Source organism: Nelumbo lutea, chromosome 7, assembly GCF_056320005.1.
Source record: "Nelumbo lutea isolate HS-2025 chromosome 7, American lotus-T2T, whole genome shotgun sequence".
Taxonomy (NCBI): Eukaryota; Viridiplantae; Streptophyta; class Magnoliopsida; order Proteales; family Nelumbonaceae; genus Nelumbo; species Nelumbo lutea.
The window spans coordinates 6,813,513-6,834,909 of record NC_142690.1 but is presented as its reverse complement, the minus strand read 5'-3'; the positions used below and the strand labels follow the sequence as shown (position 1 = coordinate 6,834,909).

At 40.8% G+C, this 21,397-nt stretch overlaps 1 protein-coding gene across 1 annotated transcript in view; it reads right to left on the bottom strand.

Annotated features, from left to right (window-relative positions):
- Positions 1 to 21,397, bottom strand: part of LOC148844873 (insulin-degrading enzyme-like 1, peroxisomal) — a 121,827-nt gene that overhangs the window by 92,257 nt on the left and 8,173 nt on the right. The window contains exon 3 of the mRNA XM_088954776.1: positions 5,692 to 5,767. Coding sequence (XP_088810902.1) covers positions 5,692 to 5,767 — 76 coding nt within the window. The remainder of the gene's footprint in view (positions 1 to 5,691; positions 5,768 to 21,397) is intronic.

Here is a 21,397-nt window from a genome sequence, read left to right as displayed (position 1 = left end):
GAACAAAGGTCATGAATAGGTGGCTAGTAGAGATAAAAGCATATGAATTGAACTCATCTTAACTATTGGTGCAAAGGTTTCTAGATAATCAACACCATAGGTCTGAATATACCCTTTTGCTAGCAACCTTGCCTTGTACCTCTCTATCTTGCCATCGGCCTTATACTTCATTATGAATACCCATCTACATCCGACTGTCTCCTTGTTTGGGGGGAGATCAACTATTTCCCAAGTTTGGTTTTTGACCAAAGCATCCATCTCATCTTGCATGGTTGTTTTCCACTCAAGTTTGGAGAAAGCCTCATTAACATTCCTGGGGATAGACACAGAATTCAGGGAAGAAAGAAAAGCACGGTAAGAGGGTGATAAGGCATTGTAGGAAAGATGGTGTGAAATGCAATGGGTTGTACACTTTCTCTTCCCCTTACAAAGTGCAATGGGAAGATCAAGGTCAGTGGGATCAGCCGCAACAATGGTGTTAGGGACAAGAACATTATCATCAGAAAACATAGTAGGCTCAGGCTCAAGACAAATACCTGGAATTGTATTTGCCAAATCTAGAGTTTCAGAAGGACTGATAGAGAGTGGTGTGGGTTGAGGGTGTGCGGAGTCAACCATCATCTGTCAGCGTTGATAATTTTGTGAGGCTGCCCGTAGTGGCTCAAGTAATGAAACTGGAGGTGCAGGTGCTAGTTGAACTAATGCAGGTGTTGGCTGAAGTAATGGAGGTGCTGGCTGAACTGATGGAGGCACCAAAGAAATAAGAGGAACAGATTGTGAGTTCTCCTCCCCAAAACTCTCCCCTGAGGAGAACCACTCAAGAAGAAGGTGGATTCAAAGAAGGTAACATCCATTGTGACAAATCTGCTCCTCGACACTGGGTCATAACAACAATACCCCTTTTGGTTCTAAGCATACCCAAGAAAAACACATTTCTTGGCCTTAGGATCCAACTTCTTGCGATGAGGGCCAAGAATGTGAACAAAGGAAACACAGCCAAAAACCCTAAGAGGTATATGAAATATCTCCCCATCTAGAAAAAGAAGACTAAATGGCACCTTAAACCCCAAGTTTGTGAAGGAACACGGTTAATCAAATGCACAACTGTAAGAACTGGATCTCCCCAGAACTACACAAGAACTGAAGCACACACCATAAGACTCCTTGCCACCACCACAATGTGCTTGTTTTTCCACTCGGCAACTTCATTCTGTGCGGTGTATATGCACAACTGCTCTGATGAACTACACCGTGTTCTAAGAGATATGTGGTCAGGTCCTTCTCAAAGTACTCTGGCATTATCTGATCTAAAAGCCTTAGTTCTCACTCCAAATTATGTAAGAACCATCTGGTGGAACTGTCGTACCAAGTTAGGAACCTCATCACGTAATCTCATCAAATATATCCAAGAATATTGTGTATAATCATCCACAAACAAGAGAAAGTAACGGAATCCTCTCCCATGGAAGGGATATGATGTGGCCCCCATACATCAGTGTGAACAATATTAAAAGTAGAAGTACTTCTTTTATTACTTGGTTTGAAAGATTGTTTACAATGCTTTCTTAACCGACAATTCTCACACCCCAAAGTAGATAACTGAACAGATTCAAACAACTTTGGGAAAATACATTTCAAATAACTAAAAGAAAGATGTACTAAGTGATTTTGCGAAAGCATAATCTGGTTCACCGACTCTGACCTACTACTACTGCTACTGCTCCCTGATGTCTCGAAATCTCATCTAGAAGGTAGACTCCATTCACCTCACGACCACTCCCAATCATCTTCTTTGACTCCAGATCTTGCAAAACACAATTACCAAGAAGAAAGGTCACGGAAAAAATCAAATTTTTTGTCAAATAACTAACAGACAATAGGTTGGTATGAAATCTAGGGACATGTAAAACAGAAGACAGAGTTACATCATTGGTCACTCTAACCGTCCTCTTCCCAGCAATGGGCATATATGAAAACCATCTGTTGTAGAGAACTGATAGGAACTAAAAAGGGTAGGGGCATTAGTCATGTGTAGATGCTCCTGAATCTATAATCTAGGGAGGTCCCTTCTTACCTGAAGTGGATGCAAGATTTGCACTTGCATATGAACTACCTGCATGTGCAAAGGAAGGGTTGTAGTTGGCTCCTAGATTCTGTTGTCCATCTGGAAAGCTAGAGATAGGTGAATCTTTTTACTCATAAGCTGTCCAAACCTCTCCAATTTTGTTCTTACTGTTGCTACTGCAATGGATTCTCAATCAGTTTGGATAAGAGGGGCTGAAGAGTCTCCTGTAATGGCTACATTTGCATTTCCCTTCTTGTTCCTCATTCGAGCAGGCATAAGACTTGGATGAAGCTTCCAACAAGTGTCCCCCCTAGTACGCTTAGGCTTCTTGCAATAATCACACACCAAGTCCTTACTATCTTCCCTTCTAGTCTCACTACTCCCCTGCCTCCATTCGGCCCAAGTTTTGTTGTACCAACCATAGCCGATTGATCAATCCCAGGTTGTCTCAACATTACATTCCTCCTACACTCCTCTCCAGAGACAAAGGCATAGGCCTGAGAGAGTGTCACACCCTCCCTAAAAAGAATGTGTTGCCTAGCAGTGTCAAATTCAGGGTTCAACCCTACCAAGAACTCAAAAACCCTATTCCTCTCCACCAGTCTGTGATAAGTTGCTGCATCATTTACACTTTCCCATACCATAGTTTCTAACTGATCTATTTCCTACCATAGGGTTTTCAACAAAGAGAAATACACAGCAGAGGTTTTTCTCCCTGTTTCATACTTATCACCTGATTTCTTAACTGATAGGCTCTGGCCTCATTTTGCTTCTGAGAGAAGGTTTCGGTCACTCCATCCCAAATCTCCTTAGCAGTATTAGCTCATAAGAATTTTTTTGCAATAGGAGGTAACATAGAATTACCCAGTCAAGACATTACCATGTAATTCTCCTGCACCCATCGGGAAGAGTCTGTATTGGGTTTCTTCTCCTTCCAGTGAGATACCCTAATTTTAAACGGGCACTAATAGCCATCTTAGCTGATTGTGCCCACTCCAAATAATTTGTACCATCAAGTTTTATTGTAGTAATGATCCCGGACCCAAAAATTTCACTACTACACCTAACACCTACTCCCATATACTGGTAGATTTCATCTTGGTATTCCAACTCTCCATCTTACTTGAAACAGTTCAACAGTAAGAAAAAAATAGATTGGAGACCTCCAAATAATAATTTAATATCACACACAAAAACCAACCCTTCCGGAAGAAGAAAACCCTAGCTGGAAAGAAATCTCTCTCCTCCCCACGCCTCCCAACAGAGAGAAGAATGAACCGATCACTCCAGGAGGTTCAAAAAATTCCAGAAACCAAACCGCCCTTTTCAGAAAATAAAAAAAAAAAAAACTAACAATACTTGGGTGCCCAAGATCAAATCAAAAACAAAGAGTCCAACTTTTCAGGGACTCTTCCCCGTACTCCAATTCTTCGTGATTTTGATGTCGAATAGTAGATCACCTTCCTGATGACTGGATCCCAACAAAAAATCCAAGAACCAGGCAATCTATAGCAGATCGATTAGCCCTTTACTACTTCATGCAGTCGGCTGATCTAGGGCTGCATGAGAATGCTTCTTGAAACCCTAGCCAATGCTCTGATACCAAGTAGAAATCTGCTGAATTAAAAAATATGAAAGAAAAGTAATTTCTTGAAGAGAGAAGGAAGAGAGAAGTAGAAGAAGAGAAGAAGAGAAGTTGAAAACAAAAGAGAGCAATAATCTGGCTGCCCCCTTCACTTATTATTTATACTAAAAATAATAGAACAGTACAAAGACAACTATGCCCTTATAGGGCGGCAAGACATAAAACAGCATATATAACACTCAAAAACATAATAAAATTTGGACTCACATAACTATTGTGGTCCCCACCTCCTATCTAACAATTAACATAAAACATCTACTCAGAAAAACATCATAAAACTGATTAATCTTCAACAAAAAGTTAATCTAACCATCTATTAGTAAATGACACTTCAAAAAATACATGTAGAAAATACAGGCCTAAATAAGTAAAAGTTAACCTATCCCTTAATCAAAATGTATAAGAAAATGCCACCAAATGCACAAGATAAGCATACAAATAATTTTGAAAGAATTACTTTATTTTTTTATCAGCAAAAGTAGATTTATTTTATTAAATGAAATAGGAAAGTAGGGGTGATTAATACAATTTGATTGACAGTACTGTCAATCCCTTCATAATCCAAGTTACAAGGATAACCAAAACAATTGATGCCTCATTACCCCTAGTTTTGCCAAGGAATCTCCCAATCCATTTGAACTCAACCTCTAATTCTCTTACTATCTTTTCCACTCCTCTTAGAACGTGCTGAAAGGTCCAAGGGATACGCCTGTTCTATTCTGCACACAAGATGATCACTTATGAGCCTCCTTCCACTTCAATCACTCTAAATCCCAGCTGTTTAGCTAGTCTGAGACCTTGCAACAGAGCCAAAAGTTCAGCCTTCAATGAGTTTCCCAAAACAATTGGCCCTGAAAACATTGCCACAATCCTCCTCTCTGAGTTTCTTATGACCCCCCCCCCAAATTCCAGCCATACCCAGGTTTCCAAAGGAACTCCCATCAAAATTTAATTTTACTTTATTACCTGTTGGGGGATCAAAAGAAGTCAGTCATTGAGAAGGTTTTGAAGATGTCTAAGGTCTTCACTAAAAAGGCTACCTTTACTTTTATGCTGCCCATCACTTCCTTCAATGTTCTGCTCTTCTCCAAGAAGATTCTACTATTCCTCCATTCCCACACCACCCAGAAAATTGCTGCCTTAGTGGCCCTCCATAGCACTCCCAGATTTTAATCACGAAGAGACAGGAGATTAGTAAATGGGATAGGGTCTCACCACTACCCCTACACAAGGACATGTGAGGAGAAAGGCACACAGAAGACCTACTTTTCTGCAACATATCACAAGTATTCATAGAATTACTTTATTCAAATATAATTTTTAGTAAGCATATCCTCGAATTCTTATTTTTCAGCCTTCCTGAGTCAAACACCTGGGCAGGCATCACATTCTGATTCTCGTGTTCAAGTCACCCAAAACTGCATGCCATTCTCACAAAATCAACTCAAGTAAAATATGTCAATATTTCTCAATAGATGCAAAACAACAGTTGGTACTAATCATAGTCCAATATAAGCAAATTTATAGCAAAGATTATTAGCATTTCTTTCCCCCCACAATTCCCAAAACCTAAAATATATTGCAATGTACACATTCACGTTATCTTCCCCAACTTGTTATTAAGGGAAGGGAGAAACCAATTCATTAACATCTCCAACAAGCATCCACGATACGGCGATCAAAAATCAAATAAGCAAAGAAATGACCTACTTAGAAGCAATCTAAAATCGATAGAAAGGTCATTAGACAATCCCCATCTTCCAGCTAAAGAACAAACATAAGGAGTGGCCCTTCAATTCTTCATCCAACCAATTCAAATTCCAAAATGCGCTACCAACATGCATGTGAGAACAATTTATATGTATGATATTCAATTTATAAGCATTACAAATTGATTAAAGCGAGTAGCAATGAAAGTGTTTTTTTAACATAGTTAGGACAAGAGGAAAAAAAGAGCACTTGAGATTTTTCTGCCAAATACCAAGAAAATGAGCAAGACCCTCAAGGCCCTCAGGATCGCTAAATGAACCCACACAAACATTCATTGAAGCTGCAACCTGAAACAATTGGCATAAATTAGGAGATAATTCCAAGTCCAACAAAGCTTTGAAAAGTCCTAAAATTAATGAAAAACTCAAAAAGAGGAAAGAAAAACAAAGGACACAAGTAATAGAACTTTCAAGTCCTATGGTAGATCTAAAGAACACATCAGTAATAAATCAAGCAAGCTGATAAAAGATTGCATGACAAACAGGCCTCTTGCAACCTCAGACCACAACAAGCATCTATCTTCTTCGTTGTTGGGCTGTCAAAAGTCTACTGGCAGCCTCTCTTTGACACTACAGTGGATCCCAATTACTCAAGTCCCCTCGGACAACAAGCCAAATCCCAGGTATGATCGAGGGGGTGAAAGAGAAAAGGAGGCTAATGAGGGTTGGTTGCAGTGTTCTGACAGTGAGGAAGGAGAAGGGAGATCAAGCATAGGAAGTGTTGAAGATAGGTTACAATATTTGGGCCAAGGATTCTCTGCACAAAGTACCACTTTTTGAAATGGCAACTCCTCAGATAACCTAGTTCAAGGCAATACAAAAAACGACGATAGAGAGAAGCTCTTGGGTTTGCAGGAGGGTCATTCTTTGGATCAGGAAAAGGGAGGAAATATAGTTCTGGTGACCCAGACCCCAACTTTCCTCTTGTTGGTTGTGCTTTACAGCAGGGTCTCCTTCTACTGTGCCTTTATCTATTTCCCTGAACTTGCCTCTCCAAGAGCTACCTCAAGACTTATCTGATCACTTGGGGACAAATTCCAGGCTATTCGAACAAGAAGTAGGGGAGTTTATTTGGAGTATAGTGATGAAAAGATTTGAAGAGTTGATTACAGGAGAGATCAAGACGGGGACAAGATAGAAAGAGTGAGGGGATGGAGTTTGCACCAGCAAGGAGATGGAGAAGAGTTCTGAAGATTGAGGCAAAAACGTTTGTCTTGGAAGAAGTTTGGACAAGAAGAGGAATTACGCTGAAGGTAGTGGAGCTGAGAAAAGCTTCGCTGATTCTTGAAGAGAAAGCAATCTCCTGGTTTCAGGGATTCCTGGAGGGAGCGAAGAGAACTTTGAGAACAATAGAATGGAAGTGTAGTCTTGTGGAAGAGGGAAGAAGGTATTCTACTGAAAGAACAGAAAATAAAAAAAGGAAGATTTGTGGGTATATACGAATATTATGGAGAGGGTCTGAAACAGTTCACTTTCTTCCCTGAAGGGAGAGGAGCATCAGGTTGGGATAAACTAATACAAGCAATGCAGGATTTTCTGGTGTTAGTATATGAAAGACGAAGTTCTCCAATCAGAAAGGAAGAGGGAAAGAAGAATCTTGAAGAGAAGATGGAACTAACAGACTGGAAAGAAACAAAAAATAAGGGAACCAATATGAATAAGGATGTTCAGATTGATGCAAGATTAGGGTCAATGAGAATGTGGATCAATAAAGCCAAAGCAGAGTGGGAGAACAAATTAGTATTATCCATGAGTAAGAATGTTACAGATTGGAAAACCCTGGGTGAAGAGATTCAACAAACCTTGAAGGTATCAGAAATGCTGCAAATTATTCCTATTGATGGGCAGAAGGCTCTGATTTCTTGTAGAAATCCCTGGCCGGGCTTTGAAGCTATGTCGGCAGTAATAAAGCAAGGAACTGCAGTGGTAGGGAGATGGTCCCCAAGTTGCAATGAGAAAACTGTAAACCCAACAGATAGCATTAAGATGAGAATTCTGGGGCTGCCTTATCATCTATGGTTGGATGAGATTTTTAACAGAATTGCAAAGCTATCTGGTGGGGAACTCTCGACTGTGGATGCCTCAGATCTCCAAGCTGTGCTTATAGAGGTGAGTGGAGCGAAGTCAGAACTCATCCTACGTTCTGTAGATGGTTTCTTAGATGGTCAAATGTTCAAAGCTTGGATAGCTTCCTCTGTGGAAGCTCAATGGTGGAAGGAAGGACTGGAGAAGATGAAGCTGACATGGCCAAAACCTGGTCTCGAGGAAACCTTGGAAAGAGAGAAGAACAGAGAAAATTAAGAAGTTTCATGAATAAGGAAACTGAAAAGACTGAGAATTGGAAAGGTGTAAATCAAGCTATCTCTTAGTGTGGTAATTCGAAGCAGCTGGTCAGAGTTTCAACGGGTATGTGTAAAACCTTCACTCAGGCTTTAATGAATTCAAAAGGTGGAGGCGTGGCAGGTTCAAATTCAAACAAATGGCCGGGGGTGGGGACAAATGGGAAAGAAGTAATTTCTGGTGGGCCTTTGAATGGCTTGGCCCAATCACGAGATAAATCAAATAGACATGTGACTCTAGTAGAGAATGGGGGGCTGTTGGGCTGATTAGGCCTGGCCCATTAAATCTGACTCAAATGGAGGAAAAAGGGGCTTTTGGGCCAAGTAGGCCTGGCCCATTAAAAAAGAAGTCATGTGATCACTTAAGTGATCATGTGACTACAACAAAAGGTGAAAGTTGGGGGACCATCGTTTGGGTGTATCATTGTCCCAACCCGAAGTTGCTGCGGTCTTTTCTTCCTCCAAACACAATTCTCCAGCAGCAGGCTCAACAAGAAGTTCCAGTTTAGGGCTTGCTTGGGTGCCAAGACTGGTTTCCTGCTCTACCAGTCCAGAGAAGCTAAATCCAATGTACAATAGAACAAAGAACAGGGATGAAACATTAGATTCAAGGTGGATAAGTTTAGAGAGCAGTATGAAAGGAGAAGGTTTCAGCCTTGGAAGTGTTCAAAGTAACTGCCACTCTTGACTTGGGGAAGAAGCGGAAGATGGCTTAATACTGTTTGATGATGATCTCTCTACTACACTTCCTAGACTCTCAGTCCAGCCTGAAAAAGGGGAAGGAAGATAGGCTCCACTTCGGGGGAAGTAAAATCTAAGACAAAGAATAGCAGAGATCTGTGTTCAGAACAAGACCAAATACAGGGTATTAGTAGGGGCTGTAAAGTTAACCCAGAACCTCTTAGTAGAACTACAAACTGCCATGTTCTCACGGCTAACCATCTGCTCGACATTGAACAACAGGTTTGCTTGACACCACCCTTCAGGCCTGGATGACTTGCTCTGATACCATGTTGAGCAAGAACTAGAGAAGGGAGGAGAGGAGAGGAGAATAGAGAGGGAGAGAAGAGAGAAGACTCGAGTGGACTGAGAGCCCTCCTTAACTCAGTGGGTGAGAGTTAGTATTATTATTTATACTGGCCCAGTCGTACAACATAAAGACAAGAGAAAATTACAACAGTACCCTTGCAGTACTAAACCTGAGAACATAAACAACTATTAACAAATGGCAATACTAATTTTTACATATGTTGCCAAATGGGGGAAAGAGGAAAAACTAAATGATGAAATTGGAATGGAATGGGCAAGTATTGACAAGAGATGAGGACATAGACCAAGCCTTTGTGAATCACTTCAAAACACTCTACGAGGGCCCAAGGAGGTCAAGAGAAAACTTGGAGGGCCTAGACTGGAGGGTTGGAAACAGAGAATTGTTGGATTCCTTGGAAAGGGAATTTGAGGTTCAAGAAGTGCAAAATGCAGTCTTCTCGATGGAGAGATCTAAAGCCCCAGGACCTAATGGTTTTATGATAGCTTTCTACCAAGATTGTTGGGAAATAATTGGGGGTGACTTGATGGAGGTTTTTGATGAGTTCTATAAGGGGAAAATTTAACTCAGGTGTAAATGCAACTTTCATCGCTTTGATACCAAAGAAAGTGGATGCAATCCAGCCGAAAGATTTTAGGCCCATAAGTCTGATAGGAAGCATGTACAAAATCATTTCCAAGGTTTTAGCCCTAAGAATAAAATCTGTTCTTCCCTCGATGATTTCTCCAAATCAAGGGGCTTTTGTGTTTAGGAGACAAATAATGGATCAAATTCTCATTGCCAATGAATTTGTAGAGTTTAGAAGAAGAAAAAAGCAAAAGGGACTGGTTTGCAAGTTGGACTTGGAAAAGGCTTATGGCATGATAGATTGGGAGTTTCAGTTGGAAATTCTTAAGCATAGGGGTTTTGGAGAAGGATGGTGTAAATGAATGAAGTGGATGAAGGGTTGCATTTCTTCATGACATTTTTCAATTCTGGTAAATGGAGTAGCAAGGAGATTTTTTCCCTGCCAAAAGGGGCCTCATACAAGGAGATCCTCTATCCCCCTTCCCTTTTACTTTGGTAATTGATGTGTTGAGTGAACTGATCATAAGGGTAGATGCCAACAATACGGTTAGAGGTTGGAAGCGTCAACAAACCCAAAGCAGAATACAAAATTATGGGGATGAAGAATGGATGATTCGACCCTACCCCAAGCGTCCTTTATATAGAAAGTGAAATTACAAAAATTACAGAGAGGCCCTTGTAGGGCAACACAATTTAGAGAATTTATAGAGAGGAACTTGCAGGGCTGAAGTGAAAATAGTAATAAATAACAAAACAATACAATAAGGACTACAATAAAATGGTACATCAGGGAGTTTCTTCACACTCCCCCTCAAACTTATGCAGAGGCATGAGCATCAATTTGCTTACTAGAAGTAAGTGTTTGGATCTCATCATGGCCTTTGTGAAGATGTCAGCAACTTGCATATCAGAGGCAACATGAGGGAGAGAGAGAGTTTGCAAGAAACAGATCACAAATTAAGTGGCAATCCACCTCAATATGCTTTGTCCTTTCATGAAAGATAGGATTAGAAGCAATCTTAATAGCACTAGTGCTTCTGTAGAGGACTTGGAAATAGTTTGTTGTTTCGTGCACTTCCATGATATTAGAGAGTCACCCATGAAGACACACCACCCAGTAGTGGAGCCTTGTGTGTCAAGGCATCTAGCCCAATCTGCATCAGCATAGGCCTTCAATTGGAGAGAAGAAGATGAAGAGAAAAAAAGACCATGTGATAAAGAACCTTGAATATAGCGGATGATTCGATGCATCGTAGTCAAATGAGGTTGATGAGGTGTAGAGACAAACTGACAAACAACTTGAACTACGTGTGAGATGTCAGGACGAGTCATGGTCAGATAGATGAGAGACCCTACAAGTTGACGATAAAGAGAAGCATTAGGAAGCAGGGAGCCTTCTAATTTGGATAATTTGACATTCAGATCCAAGGGAGTATCAACCTGTTTATTACCACTGAGGTTGGCCAACTTAACAAGATCAGAGGCATACTTGTGTTGGCAGACAAAATAACCTCAGGAGTTCCGTTGGACTTCAAGTCCCAATAAATAGTTAAGAGGGCCGAGATCCTTCATGTGGAAGGAACTATGGAGAAGAGACTTGAGGTCCTTGATTCCTTCTATATCAACTCCAGTCAATAGTAAGTCATCCACATACAGTAAGAGAATGGTAAGGCCCTAGGGTCTTTTTCGAACAAAGAGAGAGTAGTCCGATGCACTTTGGCTACATCCGGCTTGCATGACAACAACACTGAATTTTTCAAACCAAGCTCGAAGGGCTTGCTTGAGCCCATAGAGGGACTTCTTTAGTCGACAAACGAGGGAGGGATCATTGTAATACACTGGAGGAGGTTTCATATATACCGTCTCTTCATAGTCAATGCCATAATGCTGCTTATATCCATGTGCCACAAGCCTGGCTTTGTAACAATCCAGAGACCCATCAGATTTCAATTTGATGGAATAGACTCATTTACTCCCAATAATAGAGCCATCTGAAGGTGCTAGGACAAGGTCCCAGTTGTCATTCTCGTGCAAAGCTTGAATCTTTGCATCCATGGCTTATTGCCACTAAGGGCTAATACTAGCCTGCTAGTAAGAACGGGGAATATCTATAAAGGTCAAAACAATAGAGAAGGAGCTATGGTTTGAAGGAAAACCATAGTGGTCAGGTGATCTAGAGATACAAGCAGAACAACGTAAAGGAGCAGGAGGAATAATTGAGGAATCAAAAACTGGGGCATCACTTACAGGGTTGTCTATGATGGGCGAGGGATCCGGATCAGGAGGAAGAGGGGTCGTAGGCGTAGGAGCTAGACCACAAACCCGCTTGCAAGAGAAAACGAGAAGTTCCTTCTCAACAATGGATGATGGAGATTCCTGTTGTTCAAAATCATGCAAAACTGAAACAGAGGGTGCAAATAACTTGGCAATTCTTGAAAAAAATGAGATATGCTCAAGAAAAATCACATTTCGAGAGATACGAATTCGATGTGCTAAGGGATCGTAACAAATGAACCCCTTATGGCTCGGGTTATGCCCAACAAAAGCACACATGACAAACTGAGCTGAAAGCTTTGAACGTTCACGAGGAGGAAGATGAACAAAGCGTAGACACCCAAAGACATAAAGATGGGAAAGATCTGGGGGGAATCCAAACATCTTTTGATGAGGAGAATTGTTAGCAAGAATAGATGATGGGATACAATTGATCAGATATACTACAGTGCTAGCGGCCTCAACCTAGAATGTAGGAGGCCCTCATGTGATTCTTGTAGGAAAGTCCTTAAAACACTGAGAATGTGACCATTCTTTCTTTCTACCACACCAATTTGCTGAGGAGTGTTTGGGCAACATCATTGGACTTGTATGCCATGATGTTTTAGGTAAGCCAAAAAATCTCCGTCACTGTATTCTTCCCCTAAGTCTGAGCATAAGATTTACACATTCACTTGGAAACAAACTTGAACCATGTTATGAAACAACCTAATGGTTGGAAAAACTTCTGATTTGTGTTTGAGAAAGTAGATCCAAGTGTACCTGGTACAATCATCATTAAATAGCACAAAATACTTGTATCCCATCCGAGAAACAATAGAAGAAGTCCAAACATCACTATGAATAATTTCAAAAGGTGAAGTAGCATGTTCAGCTTGGTGAGTGAACGGTAAAATATGACTCTTACTCAAACAACAAGAAACACAAGATGTATAAAAGGATTTCATAGAAGGAAATTTAGTTTTAATAAAACCAGACTCAAACAAATATTTAAGTTTATCAGAATTTGGGTGGCTCAAGCGCTTATTCCAAAAACCCCAAACATAGTTTCTTTGACTCAAAACAGGACTCAATGTAGAAGAGCTCAAAAAAGCAAAGGATGATGCTGATGGAGATTTCTCAAACTCCAATGCAAACAAGTGGCCCATCCTACACCCCTTCCCTTTCACCTACCCAGTACACTGGTCCTGAATCAAACAAACCTCAGAAGAAAATGTTAGAATATGACCTTCATCAACTAATTGACCAATTGAAATAAGGTTGGTAGTAAGTTTAGAAACAATGAAGGTTTTAACAAGGGACAAGGAATTTGAGGGAGAAAGTTTGATACACAAGTCATCACTCCCAATGATGTCAAGTTTCTCACAATTAGCAGTGACAATGTGTCTATGGTTGGCTCTAGGCAATCTGTTTGAAGGTTTAGGATAGGCCCCAGTCAAATGATTTGTAGCACCAGAATCAATTATCCAAACAGAAGAACAATAATCGGAGAACTCACCAGATAGGCCGATAGCAGAAAAGGCAAATGAGATGGCAGAAGATACCAATTGGTGTATCTATTCTTTATTCATGGAAGCAGAGGATTCTCCCGTGGCAATAAGGGTATCGGACACTCGTCCCTCAGACGCTTGATAAGCTCGTGGCTGATTCTTCTTCATGGGTCCCTTGGGTGGACGAATTGGGCAATCTATAATGATATGCCCATGTTGTTTGCAATATGTGCAAACATTCTTTTTTTGCAATTAGAGGCTATATGTCCATATCCTTTACATTCATAGCATTGAGTTTTAGAAGGGTCCTTTCCACCAGATTTCTTATTCCCTCTGTCAGTGTAGGGGTATTTTTGTCTTTTTACTTATGTTGAGGTTGTTGATCTGTAATATTATATTAGAACTAGTGCCCCTCCCTTAAGTAAGGGCACATGTGTCTTTTCCATTATGTTAGTAATATAAAACATGTCTGGCTGAATGGGAGAAGTAATTTTTTTTCCGTATTCGAACCAAACTTTTCTTCTCTCCTTTTCTCCTCCTTTCTCTCTCTCTCTCTCTTTCTTTCTTCTTTCTTATTCTCTTTTCTTGGTTGTTATCAGACTAACAGAACTAAAAGGCAAGCCGAATTATAATATGGTATCAGAGCTCAACTAAGCAACTCGGATCTGCCCAGATTTCTGTTTTCTACGCACTCAATCTAGGGTTTTCTCTTGATTTCTCTGCCATCAATTGGAGATAAGGGAAAGGGCTAAAAAGGAGTGGTCATCTTCATCCCTTGGAGGTTTCTATGCCTCCAGTTGTGTTGTTCATGGTCAGTTGTTGTGGTTTCTAAGAAGCCCTCCCCTAATCGATGAAGAGAAGAGTGTTGATTCATGTGCTGCAGTGGGTGTCTTGTGTGGACTGATTTTCTTCTTGTGTGGTTTGTTTTTCGGGTGATGAGATAAAAGATTTCTATGCATATTTTTGTTATGAATCAAATAGGAAGTATGTTTCAGCTCATATGATGGGATTTCAGACTGTAGTGGCTAGGGTTTATGCTGCTTTTTGTGTGATTCAAAGGGAGAGTGGTTCTCATATAGTGGTGAGATTTCAGGTAGTCGTAGGGTAGGGTTTGAGGAGTAAAAAGTGCAACCTTCAGCAATAACAAGTGCTAAAACCAGTGTGATCAAGTAGTGTACAGTGTGCCGAATTCAGTAATAACAGAATTCAGCAATGGGAGATAACAGTGATAGCAAATCTAATGTGATGATACCTACTGACTACCTGAATGTTCAAATGACCTCCATTAAACTGAATGGAGAGAATTATGTACCTTGGTCTAAATCTGTAGATGTTTTTCTAAAGGCAAAGAAGAAGGTGAAACACATAAGGAAGGAGAAACCCTCCACGGATTCTCATGAGTATGAAGACTGGGAACAAGATGATGCACAAATTATCACGTGGTTATGGAACAGTATGGAACCCAAAATTAGTGTAAATTTCATGTTTCTTGACACTGCCAATGATGTGAGGGACCATGCTATGAAATTGTATTTTGGTCAAGACAATACAACCAGAGTATATCAGCTGTACCAGGAATACTTTAATCTGCAACAGGGCAATCAGAGTCTTGAGGAGTACTATGCTAGTATGAGAAACATTCGTAATGAGTTGAATGTTCATCACCCACTCACTTTTGATGTCAAAATTCAGCAACAACAGAGAGAACAGCTTGATGTGACTCGATTTTTTGTGGGGCTGAAATCTAAGTATGAACCAGTGCGGGCTCAGATACTAGGAGGGTCAGCCCTCCCTTCCTTAGAAGAGGTGTTTGCTCGACTTCGGAGAATTTCCATTGGATCTACTGAGAATTCTAATGTTTCTGATAGATCAGCCTTTGCGGTGTCAAGGGGCCGTGGTGTTAGAGGTGGAGCTCGAGGAGCTCAGTCTGGCCGTGATGGTAGCAGTGGTCCAATATATGGTCGGAGTGGTGGTGGTGGACCTACATATAACCGTGGTGGTGGTCATATTGGAGGTAGAGATTCAGGAGGATCCCGTGGCAGAGGACGTGACTTGGGTCCGAGGAGATGTACTCATTGTGGTATGGATGGACATACCATTAATTATTGCTATGACTTGCATGGTCCACCCTCAACTTGGGCTAATCATGCTCTAACTAGTGACACCAGTTTCAGACAGGAGATTCGTTCAGCTGATCAGAAGCCGCCTACATCCACATATGTTCTCGAGAAGGAGATGGTGAGTGTTTCCCGTGATGAGTATGAGAGGTTTGTCCAATCCACATCTCAGCATAACACGGCTACTTTCGCACACTCAGGTATGGCTTGTTTGGCATCCACACCCAATCCCTGAATTATTGACTCTGGAGCCTCCAATCACATGACTAGAACTCCAGGTGTGTTTTCTTCCCTCTCTCATTACTCAACATCACAATCTGTTACCCTTGCTAATGGTACCACATCCTCGATTTGTGGTGTTGGCAATGTTAACTTGACCCCTTATCTTTATCCTAAGTTTTGTATGTACCTAAATTTCCGTTTAACCTTATGTCTGTTAGTAAGTTGACCAAGTCATTCAATTGCTCTATTACTTTTTACCCTTTTATGTGTGATTTTTAGGATCTCAAGACGGGGATGAAGATTGGTGGAGGGCATGAAGCCGGTGGATTGTATTATCTTGAAGGTGGTGGAAGAACATCAACAGCTCTCTAGTCATCTCTCTCTCCTCTCCAGTGGCACTATTGATTTGGTCATCCTTCGCTAAAAGTTTTGAAATCTTTGGTTCCTTCGTTAAGTCAACTTTCTGTTTTTGAGTGTGAGTCGTGTCAATTGGGGAAACCTCATCGTGTTCCCTTTAGTCCTAGGGTTGATAACCGTGTGTCGAGTCCTTTTTCTTTGGTTCATTCAGATGTTTGGGGTCCTTATAAAGTGATGCCATACAATGGATATAGATATTTTGTCATTTTTGTTGATGATTTTTCAAGGATGACGTGGCTCTATTTAATGAAAGAAATAAGTGAATTGTTTACCATCTTCCAAAAATTTTATGCTGAGATACGCAATCAATTTGGTGTTCACATTAAAATTTTTCATTCTGATAATGGTTGTGAATATTTATCTTCATCATTTCAAGAATACTTGGACCAACATGGCATTATACATCAAACCTCATGTACCTACACCCCACAAAAAAATGGGGTGGCTAAGATAAAGAATCGTCATCTTTTCGAAACAGCACGATCCCTCATGCACCACATGAATGTTCCCAAACCCTTTTGGAGTGATGCGGTGCTTACTTCTTGCTTCTTGATTAATCGGATGCCCACGTCTATCCTTGATGGTCATTCCCCATTCACTACCTTGTTTCCCACCTTGTCTTTGTTTCCTCTTTCTCCTCGGGTTTTTGGGTGTATCTACTTCGTCCATAATCTGGGCCCCAGGAAGGACAAATTAGATGCACGATCCATTAAGTGCATCTTCCTTGGCTATTCCCGGACCCAGAAAGGGTATAAGTGTTATCATCCTAGTTCTCGACGTTCCTTTGTGTGTGTTGATGTTACTTTCTTTGAGTCTACTCCGTTTTTCTTGGAGTCCGGTGATGCTTCTTCCTCCTCATCACCTCCCCCTCCTCCACTTCCAGTTGTCGATTATGTTCCCCTTGTTCCAGCCGTGACCAAGTCCTTGCCTCCAGTGCCACCACCTGTTGAACGTCCACCTATCTGTCAAGTGTATACACATCGCCCACATGTATCGGCTGCTACTCCTCTGGCTCCATCACCGACGATAAATCCGGCAGTTGTCTCCGCACCAGCCCCAAACCCAGTATATGATCTTGATCTTCCCATTGCCTTGCGGAAAGGTAAACGCACTTGTACCCTTCATCATATCTCCAATTATGTTTCACTCACTCACCTTTCTGCTTCCCATCGCCAGTTTATCTCTTTGTTATCCTCAGTTGTTGTCCCTAAGGATGTCCAAGAAACCCTTGCCTCTCCAGGGTGGTGCCATGCAATGGAAGAAGAACTCCCAGCTCTAATTCATAATCATACTTGGGACCTCACCACTCTTCCTCCTGGGAAGCAGGTAGTCGTTTGTAAGTGGGTTTATACTGTTAAGTATTTACCTGATGGTAGTGTTGAGCGCCTGAAAGCTCGATTGGTTGCAAAAGGGTACTCCCAAACCTATGGTATTGACTACACAGAGACCTTTTCCCCAGTTGCTAAGATAGGTTCAGTTCGTGTTGTGATCTCTCTTACTACTATGTATGATTGGTCCCTCTATCAGCCTGATATCAAGAATGCTTTTTTGCATGGTGATTTGCACGATGAGGTCTACATGGAGCAACCACCAGGGTTTGTTGCTCAGGGGGAGGATGGTAAGGTATGCATACTAAAGAAGGCTATATATGGGCTTAAACAATCTCCTCGAGCATGGTTTGGTAGGTTTAGTGAGGTGGTAAAGAAGTTTGGTATGAAACAGTGCCAAGTTGATCATTCTGTCTTCAATCATGACTCTCAGGCAGGAAAAATCCTATTGGTAGTGTATGTATATGATATTGTTATTACCAGGAATGATAAAATGGGCATTGACAGGTTGAAGACTTTTCTACAAGAACATTTTCAAACAAAGGACCTTGGTAAATTGAAATATTTCTTGGGGATAGAAGTAGCAAGATCTAAGCATGGTATCAATTTGTATCAGAGGAAATATGTGCTTGATTTGCTGGAGGAAATAGGTTTGTTAGGTGCTAAACCAACTGAAACACCTATGGAAACAAATACTAGGCTGAGTAGTGATATGGGTGAAGTGTTTGAAAACCCTGGAAGATACCCGCAACTTGCAAGTAAACTGAACTACCTAACCATTACTTGGCCAAATATTTCATTTGCGGTTAGTGTGGTAAGTCAGTTCATGTAGAAACCTCTAGTTCCTCATTGGGATGCGGTTCTAAGAATTGTGAGGTATTTAAAAGGGGCCTCTAGTCGTGGTTTGATATACAAAAGTGGTGGAAAACTTGAAATAGAAGGGTATACTAATGCTGACTGGGCCGGTTCTATGTCTAATAGGAGGTCTACCACAGGCTATTGCACTTTTCTTGGGGGTAATATGGTGACATGGAAAAGTAAGAAGCAAACAGTCATGGCGAGAAGCAGTGCAGAGGCAGAATATAGAGCTATGGCACATACTGCTTGTGAATTAGTGTGGCTAAGGAACTTTCAACAGGAGATAGGATACAATATTAACACTCCAGCGAAGCTCTATTGTGACAATCAGGCTGTAGTTCATATTTCTTTTAATCCGGTGTTTCATGAAAGAACCAAGCACATAGAGGTTGACTGTCACTTTGTGAGAGAGAATGTGCTAAATGGAGTGATAGACACTGCATATGTTAACACAGGGAACCAGTGGGGAGACTTATTTACAAAAGGGTTGAGTCGGGGAAGAGTGGACTACATATGTAACAAGCTAGGATTATATGATATATACTCACCAGCTTGAGGGGGAGTGTTAGTGTAGGGGCATTTCTGTCTTTATACATATGTTGAGGTTATTGATCTATAATATTATATTAGAACTAGGTCCCTCACTTAAGTAAGGGCACATGTGTCTTTTCCATTATGTTAGTAATATAAAACATGTTTGGTCGAATGGGAGAAGTGATTTTTTTTCCTTATTCGAACCAGACTTTTCTTCTCTCCTTTTCTCCTCCTTTCTCTCTCTCTCTTTCTTTCTTCTTTCTTCTTCTCTCTTCTTGGCTGTTACCAAACTAACAGAACTCAAAGGCATGCCAAATTATAATACCCTCGTTCAAGAAAAACAATATCAATCCCTGAATCAAGATGTTTCCCTTCTATGTTTGCAGCAGTTGCGAGTCTAGTTTCTTCCCTCAACAACTCTCCCATCACAAAGTCTAAGTCCGGAAAAGTTCCTCTACTCAAAATATTTGACCTGATTATTTAATACTCAGATCTCAGCCTCATGAGAAATTGGTTAACTTTCCTGTTTTCAAAATGTTTCTACATATACTTGACACATTAAACGGGATCAAAGGGTTTAGTATGAACAAGTTCATATTCAGCCCAGAGATCAATAAGGCCTAAATAGTATTCTTGAATCTTTTTGTTTCCCTGGCAATAAGCAAAGACTTCAGATTCAATCTAGTATTGTCGTGACATATTGAACTGATGATAAACCTTTTTCAACTAGGCATACATCTCATAGGCAGTCATCGGCCTTCTCATAGGAACATTAATGTGAGGCACAATGGAGCTCAAAATCTAAGAGAATAACTTTCCGTTGTCAAGCTTTCATTGTGTATAGGCTTTACTATCAGCCTCGGCCTCATCAGGTTTACTTACAATCCCACTCAAGTAACCTTCAAGTCCCTTTCCCTCAACATAGAAATCAAAATGGAACTTCCACATATTGTAGTTAGTTCCATCAAATTTTACAGGGAGAAAATCAACCTTTTCAGCCATCATAAACAAGCAAAAAACAGCTCAGAATAACAGTACTGATGTTGGAAAAGTACTCAAATCAGCAACGAACAAGGCAGAAAAAATTACTTCAGCTGAACACAGTATTCTTCAGAAAAGTAAAATGAGGGCTGAGGCATGAAATACAGACAAATCCATGGCAATTTCAGCAGGAAACTTTAGAGAAGAATGAAAAATCCTCCAATAGCACCACAGAAATAGGGCAGCACAAACTAAGGTTCCAAGGACTGATAACAGTCGATTATGACAATAGTGTGATGCACCAACCGAAAATGAGAAGTTTTCTAGATCAGTTTTGAAGAGAAGACCTACTATCTGTTGAAGTTCCTCAATCGGAAGAAGAAACCAGGTTTAAATACTATTGCTGTTGAGGGAGGAAGCAGCCAGACTGTTGAGACTCCTTAATCTGTGACTGTTCGAAACTGAACCACAGAGAGAAAGGCTGCTGCCACCCAGGAGAAATCAGTACACAGTCAGAGGAAGAAAACAAAACTGCTGCCGCCCAAGGGAGAAGACCAGAACTCCTCCAAGACTTGTCAGTTTTTGCTGATTTTCTGAGGGAAGAAGGTTCTAGGCGACACAACTGGTCAGAAATCCTTCCAAATAGAAGCCTTCAAGAGGAACAAGGGTTAGAAGAGCCCTTACACCAGCCAAAAGCACCCTGAGAACAGAAACCCTAATATGCCCAACGAATGAGCAAGGAAAGAACAACCTACTCCGATACCATGTCAACAGACCCAGAGCAAAATACAAAATTATGGGGATGAAGAATGGATGATTCGACCCTACCCCAAGGGTCCTTTATATAGAAAGTAAAATTACAGAAATTACAAAGAGGCCCTTGTAGGGCAACACAATTTAGAGAATTTACAAAGAGGCCCTTGCAAGCTAAAGTGAAAATAATAATAAATAAGAAAACAATACAATAAGGACTACTATAAAATGATACATCAGGGAGTTTCTTCACAGGAAGGGATGAAGTGGTGGTTACACACCTACAATTTGCAAATGATATTATTTTGTTTTGTGAAGGGAAAACAAAAGAACTTTATGAACCTAAAAAGGATAGTCCATAAATTTGAAAGGATCTCCAACCTTAAGATTAATTGGAGCAAGAGTTGTGTGGCAGGAGTAAATTTAGGGAGTGAAGAGGTGATCTGGCTAGCTGGACTATTGGGGTGTGAAGTAGGGGATTGGCCATTACAATATTTGAGACTACCATTGGGAGGAGATCCTATTATAAATAGTTTCTAGTATCCAATGATTGAGAGATTTACAAAGAAACTTGCGAATTGGAAGAGAAACTACATTTCTTTGGGAGGTAGGATAACTCTAATAAAGTCAACTTTGGCTAACTTACCATTGTACTTCCTATCTACCTTTAGGATACTGGTGAAAGTGGCAAACAAGCTGGAGAAGATTATGAGGAACTTCCTTTGGGAACCAGGAAACACCAAAAAATACCATCTAGTGAAGTGGGAAGTGGTTTCTAGAAGTAGAGATGAAGGGGGCCTAGGAATAGGAAATCTTAGGCTAAGAAATACAGCATTATTGGGGAAATGGTTATGGAGATTGCTGTTGGAACAGGACAGACTTTGGCATAGTGATTATTAGCATTCATGGAGTGGCAGACAATGGTTGGGATGCAGGAGCCAACCCTAGGGCTTCCCGATGCTCTCCTTGGAAATCTATTCATAGTACTTT